General features: G+C 44.5%; 1 protein-coding gene across 2 annotated transcripts in view; it reads right to left on the bottom strand.

Annotated features, from left to right (window-relative positions):
- gukh (NHS actin remodeling regulator GUK-holder) overlaps positions 1-14,896 on the bottom strand; it is a 92,063-nt gene extending 77,167 nt beyond the window's left edge. The window contains exon 1 of one of the 2 annotated variants that reach the window (XM_089729694.1): positions 14,274-14,896. In XM_089729694.1, the coding sequence (XP_089585820.1) occupies positions 14,274-14,562 (289 nt within the window). In that variant the 5' untranslated portion in view covers positions 14,563-14,896. The remainder of the gene's footprint in view (positions 1-14,273) is intronic. The other variant, XM_028171463.2, reaches the window with a different exon arrangement.
- Between the last annotated feature and the right edge of the window lie 1,710 nt (positions 14,897-16,606).

Here is a 16,606-nt window from a genome sequence, read left to right as displayed (position 1 = left end):
GGAAGTGAGCCAGCATTGCATCTTCTGCTGGCCGCTGGTTGCCATGTCCCCGGCTTCGGCTACAGGGGAACGCCCCCCAGATATGGGGGGTACCGGTTCGCCGGCGTGGCTTCGTGGTGCTCGCGATGTGTCGCTTCGTCGAGCGCTGGGCGGTGGCCTGTCGTGTTGCTTTGTGCACTCGGTGGACCACCGGCCAAACCCGTAATCCTTTCAGTCATGTTTTGGGGACCGGGGGTCCTTGCCTTAATTGGCCGGGACCACGAGGAGACCACCTCTATAATAAATCTCTAATCCCAAGCGGCAGCGCACCGCGAGGGGATGAGTGGCTGCAGGGAGTGCAGTCGATAGTGCGACTTCCGTCGGAGTACCGGTCGACCCTCCGACGGGTTATGCTAGACTTACCCGTGTACAGGGGTCTCTGCGCGGGTGGACTCTATATTTCCCCCATACTCGTGGGATAAGTTATGTATTGTTCTCCTAACCCAAAAAAAACTGATGAAAGTGTGGGCGGCAACACGGGCCGCGAAATATCTACGGCACCGTTTAAGGTGCCAACCGTGGCAGCAAAAGCTGTAAGATGCGAGAGCGCACTCTCGATGCGGTCGGGAAGTGCTGCTTCCGTGAGGAGTAGCGCCTCGAGTGACCGAGGGTCGCTCTCGGTAGATGAAATGAATAGTACGATTGTAGGAGGAAGAGCACTCCGCAAACGTAAAACGGCTCCGCGAGCGGCGGCTTCCCGCCCTTCTGACTCCTCGGAGGGGGAACCCGCACCGCCCGCGAAATTCCTCGCCTTAGAGGAAACCACGGCACCAGTCGGTGGTCGCCAGGTGGCAACGGACTCTGCCAGTGCAGAGGTCGAGCGACTCGTCCGCTCCCTCACCGAGGTGGGGTTCGAAGACTCCACAAAACTATTTAGGGTCGCCTCGGATATTGTATCCAGTGTGGCAGCCAAATCGGGCAGGGGTTTTAAGGGCATATACCTGCATGCTCTTAAGTGCTTGGCTGCCACAATTGAAGACTACCTAAACATAGTTACTCACAAGACGAGCGGCGAGAACGAGGAATGCGTGCGACTGCAGAGAGACCAGCTCAAGGCACAAAACGCCGAGCTGCAAAATAATAATCTTGAGCTACGGGCGGAGATCGCGACCCTACACATGCGGGTGGACGAACTCATGGCGGAGATACGTAGCCCGGCTCCACCCGATGTCGAGGAGGTAGCTGAGCTAAAGCGGCGGATCGCCATTTTAGAGGCGCGCAGTTCGCCAGTGGAGCGTGCAAGACCACTGCTCGCACACGAGCGGAGAGCTGGCACCCAGGTCAAGCCCCAGTCTGCCAAACAGAATAAGCAGCCTGCCAAGCACGATCAAACCCAGCCGACCACCCTGGCCAAGCTTCATGTAGCTAAGCAAGCCAAGGCCCAGCAGCCGGTCCCTACCAAGCCACAGCCTGCCGTAGCGCGTACTGGAAGGGACCGAACGAAGAAGAAAGGCGTGAATGCTGCCAAAGTGATGCAGTACCCTCAGCCCTGCCCGCTGCCTCCGGTCCCATCCAGCATGGACGTAGCGTGGACGACAGTGGTAAAGCGGGGACCAAGAAAGACGAAGGAAGGACAAAGAAGCCCTCGGTCTGTCCAGGCAGTTGCCGCTCCCCGCGTAGAGGGTCCAGCGGTGAAGATACGGAAGAACCGTCGAGGAGGAAGATCCGGCAAGACACGCGCTCCGCGGTCGGCTGCAGTTGTTTTAGAATTGCTGCCGGCCGCTAAAGACAAGGGTATCACTTACGAAGAAGTGATGGCCCGGGCGCGTGGTGGCGTGGATATTGACGCCATCGGAGTGGAAGGCGGACTGAAGGTTCGACACACGGCTAACGGCGCTCGTTTGCTCGAATGTCCCGGTGCTGACTCAGGAGCGGTTGCGGACCGACTTATGGCCCGGCTCCGCGAGATCTTGCCTGATCCGGAGGTGGTGAGGATCGACAGGCCTGTCAGAATGGCGGAGATCAAGGTGACGGGCCTGGACGAGTGCGCCACGAAAGAGGAGGTGGCTGCCGCTATCGCATTGCAGGGGAACTGTGCTCTTGCAAACGTCAAGGTGGGGGAGCTTCGGAGTACATATTCCGGAACTCGCTCTGTATGGGCGCGGTGCCCCGTACAGACAGCCACCCTACTGGCTACGCCTGCACAGGGAAAGCCCGCTGACACGCCCGGTAGGCTACGCGTGGGGTGGGTCATTGCCCACGTGCAGTTGCAGGAAGCTCGACCATGGCGATGCCTTCGATGTTTCGGCACCGGGCACGGCCTCGCCAAGTGCTCGTCAGCTGTTGACCGCAGCGGACTATGTTTCCGGTGCGGCCAATCTGGGCACAAGGCCGCTTCCTGCACTGCCGCCATGCCACACTGTGTATTGTGCGACGCGGAGAAGCGGCGGGCCAACCACCGGGTTGGTGGCCCAGCATGTCATTTTACCTCTTTCTCATCCAAGAGGAGGAAGGGTAAAATAAATAAAAAGAAACCGGTTGCAAATAAAGCAGCTGGCGAGTCAGTTCCCGCCGCGGTCCTAGAGCCGGAGGGCGGGACGGACGAAGGAGCAATGGACGTGGCCCCTTAATAATGGGTCACGTTCATCGCTTCCTCCAGGCGAATTTGAACCACTCCGCCAGGGCGCAGGATCTCCTCGTCCACACCATGGTGGAGTGGTCAATCGATGTTGCCATAGCCGCGGAGCCGTACTTCGTCCCTGCGGACCAGGATGCCTGGATCGGGGACGTCGACGGCTCCGTGGCTATTACTATCAGGCAGGCCGCGGCGTTACCCCCCTGGTGATGGTGGCCAGGGGATCCGGTTATGTCGCGGCCAGGGTCGACGAAACCGTCGTGATCGGGGTATACTTCTCTCCGAATAGACATCTCGCCGAGTTCGAGCAGTTCCTGGGCGGGCTTGAGGTGTTGGTTCACCGCCTCGGGTCCCGCCCGGTTATCTTAGCGGGAGACCTCAACGCAAAATGGGTGACTTGGGGTTCCCCCCGCTCGGACTCACGCGGCAGGATGCTCTCGGAGTGGGCGATCGCGGCTGGTCTCTGTCTTTTGAACAGAGGTTCGGTCGCGACTTGCGTGCGATGGAACGGCGAATCTCACGTGGACGTGACATTCGCATCTCCGTCCATCGCACGCCGCACCCGTGGCTGGCGCGTTCTTGAGGGGGCGGAGACGCTCTCGGACCATCGATACGTCCGATTTGAGCTCTCAGCCTCCTCTCGATCCGCGTCGGCTATGAACGCCCGCGGTGAGGAGGAGCTCCCGCGAAGTGCTCCTCGGTCATTCCCCAGGTGGGCACTGAAGCGCCTGAATAAGGAGCTCCTGGTGGAGGCAGCCACGGTGGCTGCGTGGGCACCCGTGCCTACTAGCCCCGTGGACGTGGAGTCAGAGGCTGACTGGTTCCGGGGAACGATGGGTCGTATTTGTGACTCAGCGATGCCCCGGGTAGGCAGCAGTGCTCCGCGTGGCGGTGCGTACTGGTGGTCGCCCGAAATCGCGCAACTCCGCGAGGAGTGCGTGCGGGCGCGCCGCCGGAGCGCTCGCCATCGCCGCCGCCGCCTTCGCGATGAGGACTTCGCGGAGGTAGCGGACCGGTTGCGCGCCGACTGCCGCCAAAAGCAGGAAGCGTTGCGACTGGCCATCGGTGAGGCCAAATCTCAGGGCATGCAGACGCTCCTGGAGATGCTCGATCAGGATCCCTGGGGGCGCCCGTACCAAACGGTCCGCAAGAAATTGCGGCCGTGGGCGCTCCCAGTGACGGAGCGTCTCCAGCCTCAGCAGCTGCGGGAGATTGTCTCCGGGCTGTTCCCGCAGATGGAGAGGGACTTTGAGCCTCCCTCCATGGGCGCGCCGCCTCGCAGTGACGTGAGCGGTGTTGCTGAGGTGGTCCCTCCGAGCATTTTGGAGGAAGAGATTCATGCGGCCGTGTTGAGGATGCGGAGAAAAGACGCGGCCCCCGGCCCTGACGGTGTTCACGGCCGGGTCTGGGATTTGGCCCTCGGTGCCCTTGGGGACCGGCTCGTGCGGCTCTTTGAAGCCTGCTTCGAGTCGGGACGGTTTCCTAAGCAGTGGAAGACGGGCAGACTCGTCCTTCTGAGGAAGGAGGGGCGCCCCGCAGACTCACCTGCGGGGTACCGCCCCATCGTGTTGCTGGACGAGGCGGGAAAATTGTTGGAGCGAGTTATCGCCGCCCGCATCGTCCGGCACCTGACCGGGACGGGTCCCGATCTGTCGGAGGAACAGTATGGCTTCAGAGAGGGCCGCTCTACTATCGACGCGATTATGCGCGTGCGTGCCCTCTCTGACGAAGCTGTCGCCCGGGGTGGGGTGGCCTTGGCGGTGTCCCTGGATATCGCCAACGCTTTTAACACCTTGCCCTGGTCAGTGATCGCGGGGGCGCTCGAATATCATGGCGTCCCCGCGTACCTCCGCCGACTGATCGGGTCCTATCTCGAGGACAGATCGGTCGTGTGCACCGGACACGGTGGTGCGGTGCTCCGCTTTCCGGTCGAGCGCGGTGTTCCACAGGGGTCGGTCCTTGGCCCTCTCCTGTGGAATATCGGTTACGACTGGGCTCTGAGGAGCGCCCTGCACGGCCCTCTCCCGGGCCTAAGCGTTGTGTGTTACGCGGATGACACGTTGGTCGTGGCCCGGGGGAGGAACTACCAAGAGTCTGCTCGTCTTGCCTGCGCAGGGGTGGCATTCGTCGTCGGTAAGATCCGAAGGCTGGGCCTCGACGTGGCCCTCGAGAAATCCCAGGCCCTGCTGTTTCACAGGGCTGGGAGAGAGCCGCCACCCGGGGCCCACCTGGTGATTGGAGGCGTCCGCGTCGAGGTCGGGGTGACTGGGTTACGGTACCTCGGTCTCGAATTGGATGGTCGTTGGAACTTCCGCGCTCATTTCGAGAAGTTGGGCCCCCGACTGATGGCGACGGCTGGATCGCTGAGTCGGCTCTTGCCAAACGTCGGAGGGCCTGACACGGTGGTGCGCCGCCTCTACGTGGGGGTGGTGCGGTCTATTGCATTATACGGAGCCCCCGTGTGGTGCCGCGCCTTGACTCGCAGAAACGTCGTGGCGCTGCGACGCCCGCAGCGTGCAATCGCAGTCAGGGCGATTCGTGGATACCGCACCGTCTCCTTCGAGGCGGCGTGCGTTCTCGCCGGGACGCCTCCCTGGGACCTGGAGGCGGAGGCGCTCGCTGCCGATTATGCGTGGCGTTGTGACCTTCGCGACAGGGGGGAACCACGTCCCGGAGAAGGAGCAATTAGAGCGCGGAGGCTCCAATCTCGGCGGTCTGTGTTGGAGGCGTGGTCTCGCCGCTTGGCGGACCCGTCGGCCGGTCTCCGGACTGTCGAGGCGGTGCGCCCGGTCCTCGCGAAATGGGCGAACCGTGACCAAGGGCGTCTCACCTTCCGGTTGACGCAAATGCTTACCGGCCATGGGTGTTTCGGCCGGTACCTGCATCGCGTTGCCCGGAGGGAACCGACGATGGAGTGTCACCACTGTGACTGCGACGAGGACACGGTCGAGCATACGCTCGCATATTGCCCCGCATGGGTGGAGCAACGCCGTGTCCTTGTCTCGCAAATAGGACCGGACTTGTCGCTGCCGACTATCGTGGCTACGATGCTCGGCAGCGATGAGTCCTGGAAGGCGATGCTCGACTTCTGCGAGTGCACCATCTCGCAGAAGGAGGCGGCGGAACGAGAGAGGGAGAGCTCATCCCTCTCCGCACCTATCCGTCGCCGCCGAGCCGGGGGCCGCAGAAGGGCTTTTGTCCGACTTCGGCCCCTGTAAGAGGCGAACTCCCCCCGGTGAAGGTCAAGGGGCGACCTGAGGGGGTGAGGCCGCGCGGCGCGCTACCAGCACTCTAGCGCGCTGCCATGGAGTAAATAGAGCGACCGGTCGACGGTGTATCGCGTCCCGACCCGGCAGGCTGGTTCTGGTCCAGCGGGGTATTCCGGGACACCAGCGGCACCGTCTGGGCGGCCCGACGGGCTGCCGTACCGAGACGGCCGACGTTTCAGAGCCTTCGATTCGCCTCGAAGGCTCCGTCGGCTGGGCGTCCTTGGGGTGAGCCGCGCCGTCTGGTTGTAGTGTTGACCGCGGTAACCCCCCTACCTCATCCGGGTTCTGACCTCGGAGGGGATCGGACGTCGGGTGTAAGAGTGCAGGGGAGTCGTTTAGTGGGTGGGCCCTAAAATCCTTGGTCCCGCGGTCTGCTCATAACACCATGCAGATCGTAGAGTCTCACATACCCCGCGCGCCCCTTTTGCGCGGGGACCTCGTAGGAGGTTCGGCCCTCTACCCGAAAAAAAAAGAAAAAAAAAAAAAAAAAAAAAAAAAAAAAAAAAAGGTTGAATATATGAACGAATGTTACTGCTGAGAGTTTCAATACGACTATTCAGTACCTTTTTTTTTATTTGTCGTCAATTGAACTCTTTGCCCGTAAGGATGTATTAAGAATATAATTATAAAGACCCTGGTGTATTCTATGCAACTATGAAGCGGCTCAAATTCTGTTCGCAAGTGCTTAATTTTCTACAAAAATCCGGAATTGATCCCTTGTAATATCTGGTAATAAATATCTAACAACCAAAATAGTTATATGCCTCCGTTATCATTGGTAGCAGGGAATAATTTAATAATGCCGCATGGATAAGTAGCACCGTGTAATCCTTTCTGGGTTGAAAAATGGGATGAGGCTTAGCTTCATGTCTCAAGAGCCAGATGGGCGGTGAATCCGTGTACCTAAAATATTCTGTTATCTGATAAACGAGTTAATATTGAGTGTTGTTGTGAAAATATCAAAAGATGTATTCCGTTTCTTTATTTCTTATCGTTGTCATATTGCACAATATACACGTGAGAACTACATATTTCGACTCGCTTTTGAAAACTTCGGTTCAATTTGAGAATCAACGCCAATACACGTTAATATCATTTTATTTACGATTAATTGGAATATATGTTTTCTTTGAGAATAAAAAAATATTGGTTTTTTACGTTGGGTTCGAAGCATTTCTAGCATTAAATTACTTTAATAGCAATAATTCGTACGAATATCTAATAATTTCAGTGGCTAATGAAAACAAAAACAAGAGACCACATTTAATACGAATGCTCCACTACCTGGGGCACATCTTTCTAAGAAATGCTTAACAAAAAATTCAGCTTCCCTGTTTGTTCAAAGTTCCCACAATGAAGTCGGACTGAAGGGGCGTACATCTCAAGTGAGCTTTTTGTATTCCGTACAACTCAAGGAGTGAGATAAGAATACTATGCAATCAATGATGTCACACAAAAATGTTCCATTAGGTTTGACCTTTACGGTTGACTTTATTATATTAGACAATGTGCGTACTTATGTTATAATCTATATATTAATACGTGAAGCAAAAACTTTGTATCCTTTTTTACGAAAATTGCGCGGACGGAGGAGTATGAAATTTTCCACACTTATAGAGAATATAGAGAAGTGCACAATGTTAATATTTTTTTTAAATAATGCATAAAAGATACATTAAATCAATAAAGAAAACGCTACACACACTACACACCATGTATTTGACGCACACACGCATGCCTACTATTTATTGTCAAACTTTTGTTCTTGACGTTTGTTGTCAAATTGAGAATTTAAATAATTTAATAAAGAGATTAAATATTGTTTGTCTTTGTTAATATTTTTATAGTGTAGTCTTGGCGAAATTTGTGATTATAGAAGTATAAAATACAATCATAATAGTGTACACACTTATTCCAATTAATTATAGTCGAATTTCGACTACTGCGGGACCTCTAGTATAACATAATTTTACGTATTTTTTGTATTAAGAACCCGATATTTTGTACCCTATCGAAGGTTTTAATTTACGTGATTTAAGTATAAGGTATAAAGCCGTTAGTTTTAAGCCGCGGTTCAGATTACTCGACGAAGACTTGCTTAATACGCAGCGACCGGAGTCATTCAATAGCCTGCAAAATAATACCGGTGGTGCAAGGAAAGTATCGGGAATGAAAGTTGACACCGAATCTGTGGCATTAGATTAATGTCTACGTACCTACCTATACGTACATTAAAGGGATTCTAATTCCGAGCTCCTCCAATAGTTACTTCTAATTCATTTAAAAATAACTTTTAATGGGTTGAATTCTGAGGTTGAAATAAATTCGATCACTTTCGTTCATAATATAATTCGTCCGAATTTTACAGATCCGGGGCCTTTACAAGGCGAATCGTAAACTCTCTGTGTTACTGTTTCCAGTGTATTAGAATTTCACTAGCATTGGACTTGGATCCATGACGTCATTAATTGTACTAAAACGATCACAGTTTATAATAATCAAGGGGCGATCTTTTGAAAATTTAACATCAAACGAGGCTTGCGGAGAGTATTAAGCGGTAGGCAGCGGCTTGGCTCTGTCCCTGACATTGCTGATGTCCATGGGCGACGGTAACCACTCACCATCAGGTGGGCCGTATGCTCGTCTGCCTACAAGGGCATTAAAAAAAAAACATCTGTAACTACATTACACTGAATGTGTATAGATAGTATTAGAGTAGTAAAATATGCGCCAATATCGAAATTAGATCAAGGCATGACATATTAAACATGTGTGTTCGCAGATTTTACAATCACAAGCTCCCCACATAAATCTACCCTCGATGAGTAGTGCATCTGTTTTCGCATGTCAGATAATGATGAGACTTGTTCAGTTCGAGTACCCGTATGAACTAACAAGACGTTGATTATGATAGACAGTTCAGTTATTTTCGAGACAGACTTGAAGTACCGTAATGTAACCGTGAATAACAAAAGTCGATTATACCATAAAGTTCAGAAACTAGGCCGACAAATCGGACCGAACTTTCATTCTCAAGACAGATGATATTTCGACAATCAAGGTCTTTTTTAATAGCAAATTCTAATATTTAAATATCAACTATGTACCTCAGTTTTAGGTAATTGATTTGTTTAAATTGATTACCGCTCTATACTTACATTTAAAATATGAATCATTCTTCAGAGCAATAAAATTCTATCTGAGTAACGATCTGTTTTATAAGCCGATATAAAATATAATACATACATATAATTGCTCGGTAAGTTTGTAATGATCAGATAATCTTCGCTGCCTATTTAATGATAAAATCACGTCCGGAATAGAAAGTAATTTAAGTATTGGAAAACGCTGTTTTAAGCGATTCTCCATTTTAGTATCTAATTATTGCGTTTAACTCGATTATCGCATTTAAACGAATTATTTTCTATGTGTGAGTTATGAGTGTGTTAATATAGGTAACTATTTAGTCTTATGGTGAAGTGAAAGTCTTCTTTGAATAATGAGAAAACCCATAGATTATAAACCAGCTAGCAATCAAATCAAAATTAGATTGTAGTATATTCTTATCTAACACCTGGGATCCTGTTATCGCGAAGATAAAATCTCACGTCAAACAAACTGTGAAATCCAAAAGATACTATTACATCTTTATGTGTGCATAGAAATGTAATTGTCGTTAAACATTAAATAAAATTAGACGGTATTCATAATATTCGGATGTCAAAGAATAAGTCTTTAAGTATAAGTATGTGACCACGAAAACTGTACAATTTATTCAAATCATCGGAAATAATAAAACAAAAAGAAATTTAACAGATGAATTGAATCGTAAAAATCGTAAGTCAGTAATTTTATTTTATTCAAGTACGCAGCCTAAGTCTTCGCCTTTAAGTGTTAAGAAAAAAACAAGGTTTCTTCCAATTTTACTACCATTATAGCGGCTTATTCTCGGATATCAAATGGTCTAGCTATATCTCAGATATTGGTCTTAGTTATTATGGATGAAAGACATATAAAGTATAGGCAATATTAAAAAAAAAAACCTACTTATTTTAGTTATAACGAAAACCGGATGTTGCTGAAGTCAGTACTTGAACAAGTTCTATGCTTTATTCTTAAAGAAAACGCGCCAACAAATGTCATGTCACGAATAACATAACACAATGTTTTAAGTCATAAAAGTCTCTTAAATCTAGTGGCATTCTATACTCTTTTATAAGTAAGATTTATTATTAGGTTTAATGTAATCTGACGTTGGGATTGTATGTATCTGGTTTGTTAACTCGTTCTTGTTATCTGAGATGCGGGCCACGGAAACACTATAATTTCCACTCATTTAAAATAACTCATGTGATTTATATTGACAACGCCACGCCATATATTAACAGAGTATCTCACGTATTATTAAAACGTAAAGGCATTTATGGTGATTCAAATGTTAAATATGAAACATTTCGGATAAAGTCAGGGACATATTGAAGACTACCTTGAAATCAGATTCAACAAAACCGTCAGTCAGTCTCACTTGAATATCATTGACTTCTCACGAGTAATTATAATTTAAAAGAGGCGAATAAGGTCTCGTATTGCGCAATGGAGGTTGTTTCATTTAATAGGTAGTAACGGATTGATTTATGGAACAACTAAATCGAGCATGGGAAAATAATCGTAATCTTTCGAGTTCATTGCTTGGAAACGGTGATATTTGATCGGTGCAGATGCAATGCGCTCACAGTTACTACATATAAACCTGCATGCTGTTACATCATATTTCACGTCTCTCTCCGCTCGCTTCGAGATATTTCATATTATAAGACTATAATTAATAGGAATGTATCTAAGAGACGGTCTCGAATTCGTTCGCTAATTCTCAATTTGATACTTGTGACACACTAATTTTCAACTAACAAAGAATAGTGATAAGAATTTTATCGGACAACGAACTCGGGAACAATTGCGTAAATGAATACTGGCTGTACAATTCACCTGGTTTGCGTAATGTAAATGTTTAACTTTGTTCGTTTTTAGGGTTCTGTAGCCATGTAGCAAAAAGCAGAATAGTAAGAATTTTGTCTAATATTCTAAACATCTTACTTGTGACTATTATTAGGCACGTAACGGTAGGAGTAGAAAAATGAAATGCAAAAATTGTTTTTTGATAAACTACTTCTATTGTAGTGATTTGAGTAAGAGTTACATTATAAATCCAAAGTCAATAACGTTGTTCATTTATATTTAAAGTCGGCTAACTTTTTTAGAACGTCTATACATTTTTTTAAATGCTCAAGATGAAAATTAAGCTATTAATTAATAAATTATTTAACAAAACATTGTTTGAACAATATATTATTATGCTCTATGTAATTTTGGAGATTTGAGATGTGTTTTGTCACACGTTTTATAGGATATGAGCGAATAATACAATTTTAAATTTTAGAAGGGTAAACCTAAGCCGCGCAAATTTACTTTCTTAAAATAAAAATAAAACAAATATAATTGGAATATTCACAAATATATTTACAGTTAAGGTCATTAATTTGTTACCCTGTCAGTTTATGTCTTCTAGGTCTTTCTTTTATGTTTCTAAAGTTTAGGTCTTTTATGAACATTTTAAATGTACATAAATTCTAGAAGAACTACATTCAGATACATACTGTAGTGTTGTACAGTCATTGTTTTTGTATGCTTAAAAATATAATTATTCAAAGTGACGTAATTTTCAAACTAATAGCTTTGTTGTTTACCTGCTTTTTTTACTATTACTGTTCAGGCGATAGTTTTTCAATTTAATTGTAATTTTGTATTTTAATATCAACAGTATTTAAAATCAGTAATAATGATCTTATTTCGTTTGTTTTCTTGTTCAAACGTTTTAATTTTTTTCTTTCGTAGCAAAGTTGACTGTTCGGAATAATAAAAGAGATAGATATCGTATTGTGAATAGTTATTTTAAAGCCTTTGTTGGATTCAGTAAGTTATCTGATCAAACGTTAATAAATATGTATCTAGATAACGTAGTTATTTTTGAAACTATTGTTAAGAACGAAGAGTCGCGTACCCTAGATATGGGTATAAAGTGGTCCAGCCGTACTAATAAGAACAAATTAAAAACTGCTGGGTTTTTCCGTTTCTACGTCAGAATTAGCGATTCATGTAATATAATGAAGTACCAAATAGCGAAAATTAAATCTAATATAAAAATGAATTGCTGTTCATTAGTTTCGCTAAAACTCGAGAACGGCTGGACCGATTTGGCTAATTTTGGTCTTGAATTATTTGTGGAAGTCCAAAAGAGGTTTAAGAAAATACTCGGAATTAAAAAAAATACAATTTTGTTTTTCCTTTTATGTGGACTCCGTCGGACGGATTCCTTTTGTTTGTTTTAAGTTTATTTTATACAAAAGTTTAGGTCTTTTATTTATCGATTGAGGCACTACGAAGTCTGCCGGGTCAGCTAGTAAGTAAATATAACTAGAATAACAGAACTGGAATGTTCATAGCGAGTGAGATTATGAAAACCGTGTGTTCTATAAAAAAAAAAAAACGAATCGCAGTATTCAAGTGTTAAATACTTGAGCGTTCAGAATCACAAGCCGGCGCTTGATCACTGGATGGTTCGAAATTATCTCGAAACGTTTTTATGGTTCGCATTGGAATCCGGGAGGTGTTTTTTTTTTTCTATCACGGGCCGTTCGAACTCCAAAACAGGTTTTAGATAGAGCTCGGTAATGCATTACAATGCGTCATGCGTTTTTGTAAGAGCGGCAGATTCAACTTGTCTGAGGTAAATAGTAATGGAATGATAATAAGTTTTACTTCAAGGTTTACTTTAAAAAAATTCAGATTGCTAGACAAGTGGTCGTCAGAATCTAGGCGCGAATCACAAAATGAAAGACGCCATAGCATGAAAAGAGATGAAAGTCTCAAATTTCGTAATTTTCCTCCTTTAAACGTTTCATGCACTCAGAAATAAACTGGATCTTGGTACCGACCCGAGCAGACACAATAAATTCTACCAATTATTTACATAAAGAGTTCCGTTTCAATTCTATTTCAAAAAGCCGCCGTAAAATTGTTGTAAGATTTTTCGAGAATATTCTAACTTTAATCTTTAGAATATTTTACGTCATACCAATTTGTGCAACTACATAAAACTATTTTCTAGCTTTTAATTATTAAATACCCGTGGAATAAGTAATGTGGCATATTTGTTTTTTTGGTAATGCAATCACACAGAATGCATTCTTATTTTAAATTCTGAATCCGAATAATAATAACATCACTTCAAGATACAATCTCTTTACAAAACATATTCTGTCAAATGCAGAACAACAAAGATTTTTTTCTAAAATTAAAATTATTATGATTTACGTACTTACGTCCTTGAAGTTAGTTAGTTACCTGTTATTATATCGTAATTCGCATCGTACTAGATTCTTGATCTAATTCGATATTACAATGATTAATGTGTTATTGGCAATGGTTATCTCAGAGCGAATAAATTTGCCTAACTTCATTCAGAGAACCGGCAATCAGGTTTATGTCTTCATTAAACGAGACCTTTTTGGGTTATCAGTAATATTCCAAATTTTGGATATAAACCTAAATATTTTAAGATACGTACTTTGATACGTACTTTACTTATTTTGATGTTTGTTCTGGTATATAATACCTACTAATTGTAGGAAGAACTGTTCAAGAGTTTTTCTAGTAATAGATGGGGGAAGCAGCTACCAGATATAAGTTAATGGTAACCAGTGATGGTTGATATTAACTATCTATCATTATCACCTTAATACTGTATTAATACGTTACTATAAATGAGACCTTAGAACTTGTATCTCAAGGTGGGTGGCGCATTTACGTTGTGGATGTCTATGGGCTCCAGTTACCACTTAACACCAGGTGGGCTGTGAGCTCGTCCACCCATCTAAGCAATAAAAAAAAAAAAAACCTTATTATTAATGACGGAAAAAATTTATGGAGCTCTTGAAAATATTTGGTACATTCAAGAGTTTTTATAAGCTTCTATTAGTAGATGAGGGAAGCAGCTGCCAGACATTGTTAATGGTAACCGGTGATGGTTGATATTAACTAGGTATCTATCATTATCACCATAATACCTTATTATTAATGACGGAAAAATTTGATGGATCTCTTGAAAATATTTGGTACAATGTCGTAGTTTAAGTCTGTTTGGCTACTTACGACTGTCGCTGTCCACTTCATACCAGTTGGGATTTAAGCTCGTCTGCCCACCTACTATTGTAATAGTAATTTGCCGCCTTTCTAAGCGGAATATATGTGATGTCGTAAGAAGAACTGGTGATTTACGCTGATGGCTGTTTAAATTCGACTCAAGATTGTAATACGTAAGGTTTAGTACTTACGGACTGGCACTTTCTTCGGGTCAAAGTTAATGACCACTTCGTTGATTTTTTCGATCTTCGTCTGTGCCGCCTTAGACCGTATTGTTATCTCTTGCAGCTGCTCTGTTAGCTCGCTGAATATATCCTCGGCAAGAAGCACGAGCGAGGCGAGCTGTCTGAGCGCATTCGTCAAAGTGCAGTTAGTTACAGCTTGTAATTCTTCATCGGCAATTTTTGGCTTTCCATTTTCGTCTCGCAAACTTGTCCGTGACAAATACTTAGGTTCGACCGCACGTGGCACGAAAGGCATCTCGATATTAGTTCCGAAATATTCATTCACCCATTCCCGCACTGCGAATTAAATGTAATTCCCACATCCATTCAACACATTATCACAAAAAACGTCAGGTAACCGCCACTTTGAATTAACCGACATCCTGACCGGTGAACTTTCACTAAAACCCTTGTTTTTGCTAAGACATGCAGTTCAGGTTACGTATTAGTTGATGAGAAAATATTTTAATTCAGATAATAAGTTCAGAAAAGTTTCAAAGAAACTTCTTGTTTACGAAATCCCGCCATTATCATAGCAACACGCACCACACTCCCCACTCAATGCTGTCTGCAGAATGAATGGAATCGAATGGAACAAAATGTTCACAACGAATTGTGATACCAGCACTAAGGATAACATATTTAGCGAAACTTCCAATTATTTTTATCTGTAGTCTTACCCAATCTAATTTAAATTATGATATTAATTAGATTACAATTAATGAACCCACTTCACCTGGTTTTGAGTGGTTACTGAAGCCCACAGACACCACCATAATATGAATACTGCCATTGACTATGAGACATGAGATCAGAAGTCTTAATTGTTTTACAAAAAAGTTATATACATTAAAATTTTAACGAGCTTATGATAACGGCTTCACGGCAAAACTAGACTTTTTAATCTTTTTATTTCTGAAACAGCCTCTATATGACCTATCACTAGTAACTTGGTTGTTAGACAGGGCGTATTGCAACCTTTATTGATAATAAAAATGGATAATGAGCTGCCTGAATCTAGTCAGAATACAACATTCATTTAATAAACGAAATGCAATTTTATTCATTTCAAACTTCGTGGGCCCGCAACAGGAATGAAATAAAATCCTGCGTTCAACCTGGTTTCAAGAATGATTGTAATACACGGGATAAAATAAAGATCGAATTATATTATGTTAAATTTATACTTTTATGCCAATTGGTTTTTCGTTGGTTTTTATTCAAAGTATTAACGATTTGTAGAACCAATTTTCGGATTAGTTTACTTGGAAAAACTGTAATAAAGAGAAGTAAACGAGCTTCCCTTGTCCCTTGTTCTTCATATCTTTTTTTTTGTTAAATTAATTGAAATTATATTATTTTTCGTAAATTCGACAATAATTAAAATTAACCATGTTTTAAATATTTTATTTTTAACATAGCAACATTATTAATTTTATAAAATTTAATTTAGCGCCATCTAGGAAGACATAAATGTACTCTAATGCGAAAGTGGCAAACTCATATTTTTTGACCTACCGCTTTAAATTGTTCGTCTGTGGTTCACGAGATGGCATGGGATTTTTATTTCCTGTTTTTCTTCGTGTTATTAGATCATAGATGCCGCTGTTTTGCATTTTTAAAACCATTTTGAAATTCCAAACTCTAATAATAATATATTCTATCAAGCTTGTAAAGGTTTACAAAAATAAAAAATGGACGCCTTGTCGTTTTTGATTTAATTGTAGTGCATCGAGCACATTGGCAATATGAGTATATATTGTAATAATAAGTACAATTTAGTCTATTCCCAAATTGTACCATAATTATGTAGTCCCGATTTTTTTCCTCCCTATGCTGATAGCCTTGAGATGCTATTTCAGCTTCTCCTTGACGTGTAGGTGAGCTCACGGGGCTCAAACCGGGTGTGATGCTAACACTGACCCTAGCAAGAGCAGTGCTTCGCAGAATCTACCACCAGATCGGAAACGCGACCCCCTGAGAAGATCCGGCGAGAAACTCAGTGGGCTGTGTCTATGGGCTGGTTCACTCGCAATCGACGGGTTCGACGAGGACGGTGACCGGTGCTTGTGGTACATAAAAGCTCTTTTAATGGATCGGGAGGATCCGTAATGACGTGTTTAGGGCGACGTCAACTGTTTACCATTCGGCCTACAGGATCGGGTATGTAAATTTCCAAACAATGAACGTGTCTTAGATAACGGTATTTTTTCTGCCTGTTTGTTTTTTTATAATTTTTTTCGTTCTTCTGTAGTAGTAGTATTTTTGTAAATTGCTGTGGACAGTGGGACGAATTCGTT

Source organism: Bombyx mandarina, chromosome 09, assembly GCF_030267445.1.
Source record: "Bombyx mandarina strain Sakado chromosome 09, ASM3026744v2".
In the NCBI taxonomy this organism is placed as follows: domain Eukaryota; kingdom Metazoa; phylum Arthropoda; class Insecta; order Lepidoptera; family Bombycidae; genus Bombyx; species Bombyx mandarina.
Note: the sequence above shows the minus strand (reverse complement) of the source record. Positions and strands in the feature narration are given on the sequence as shown.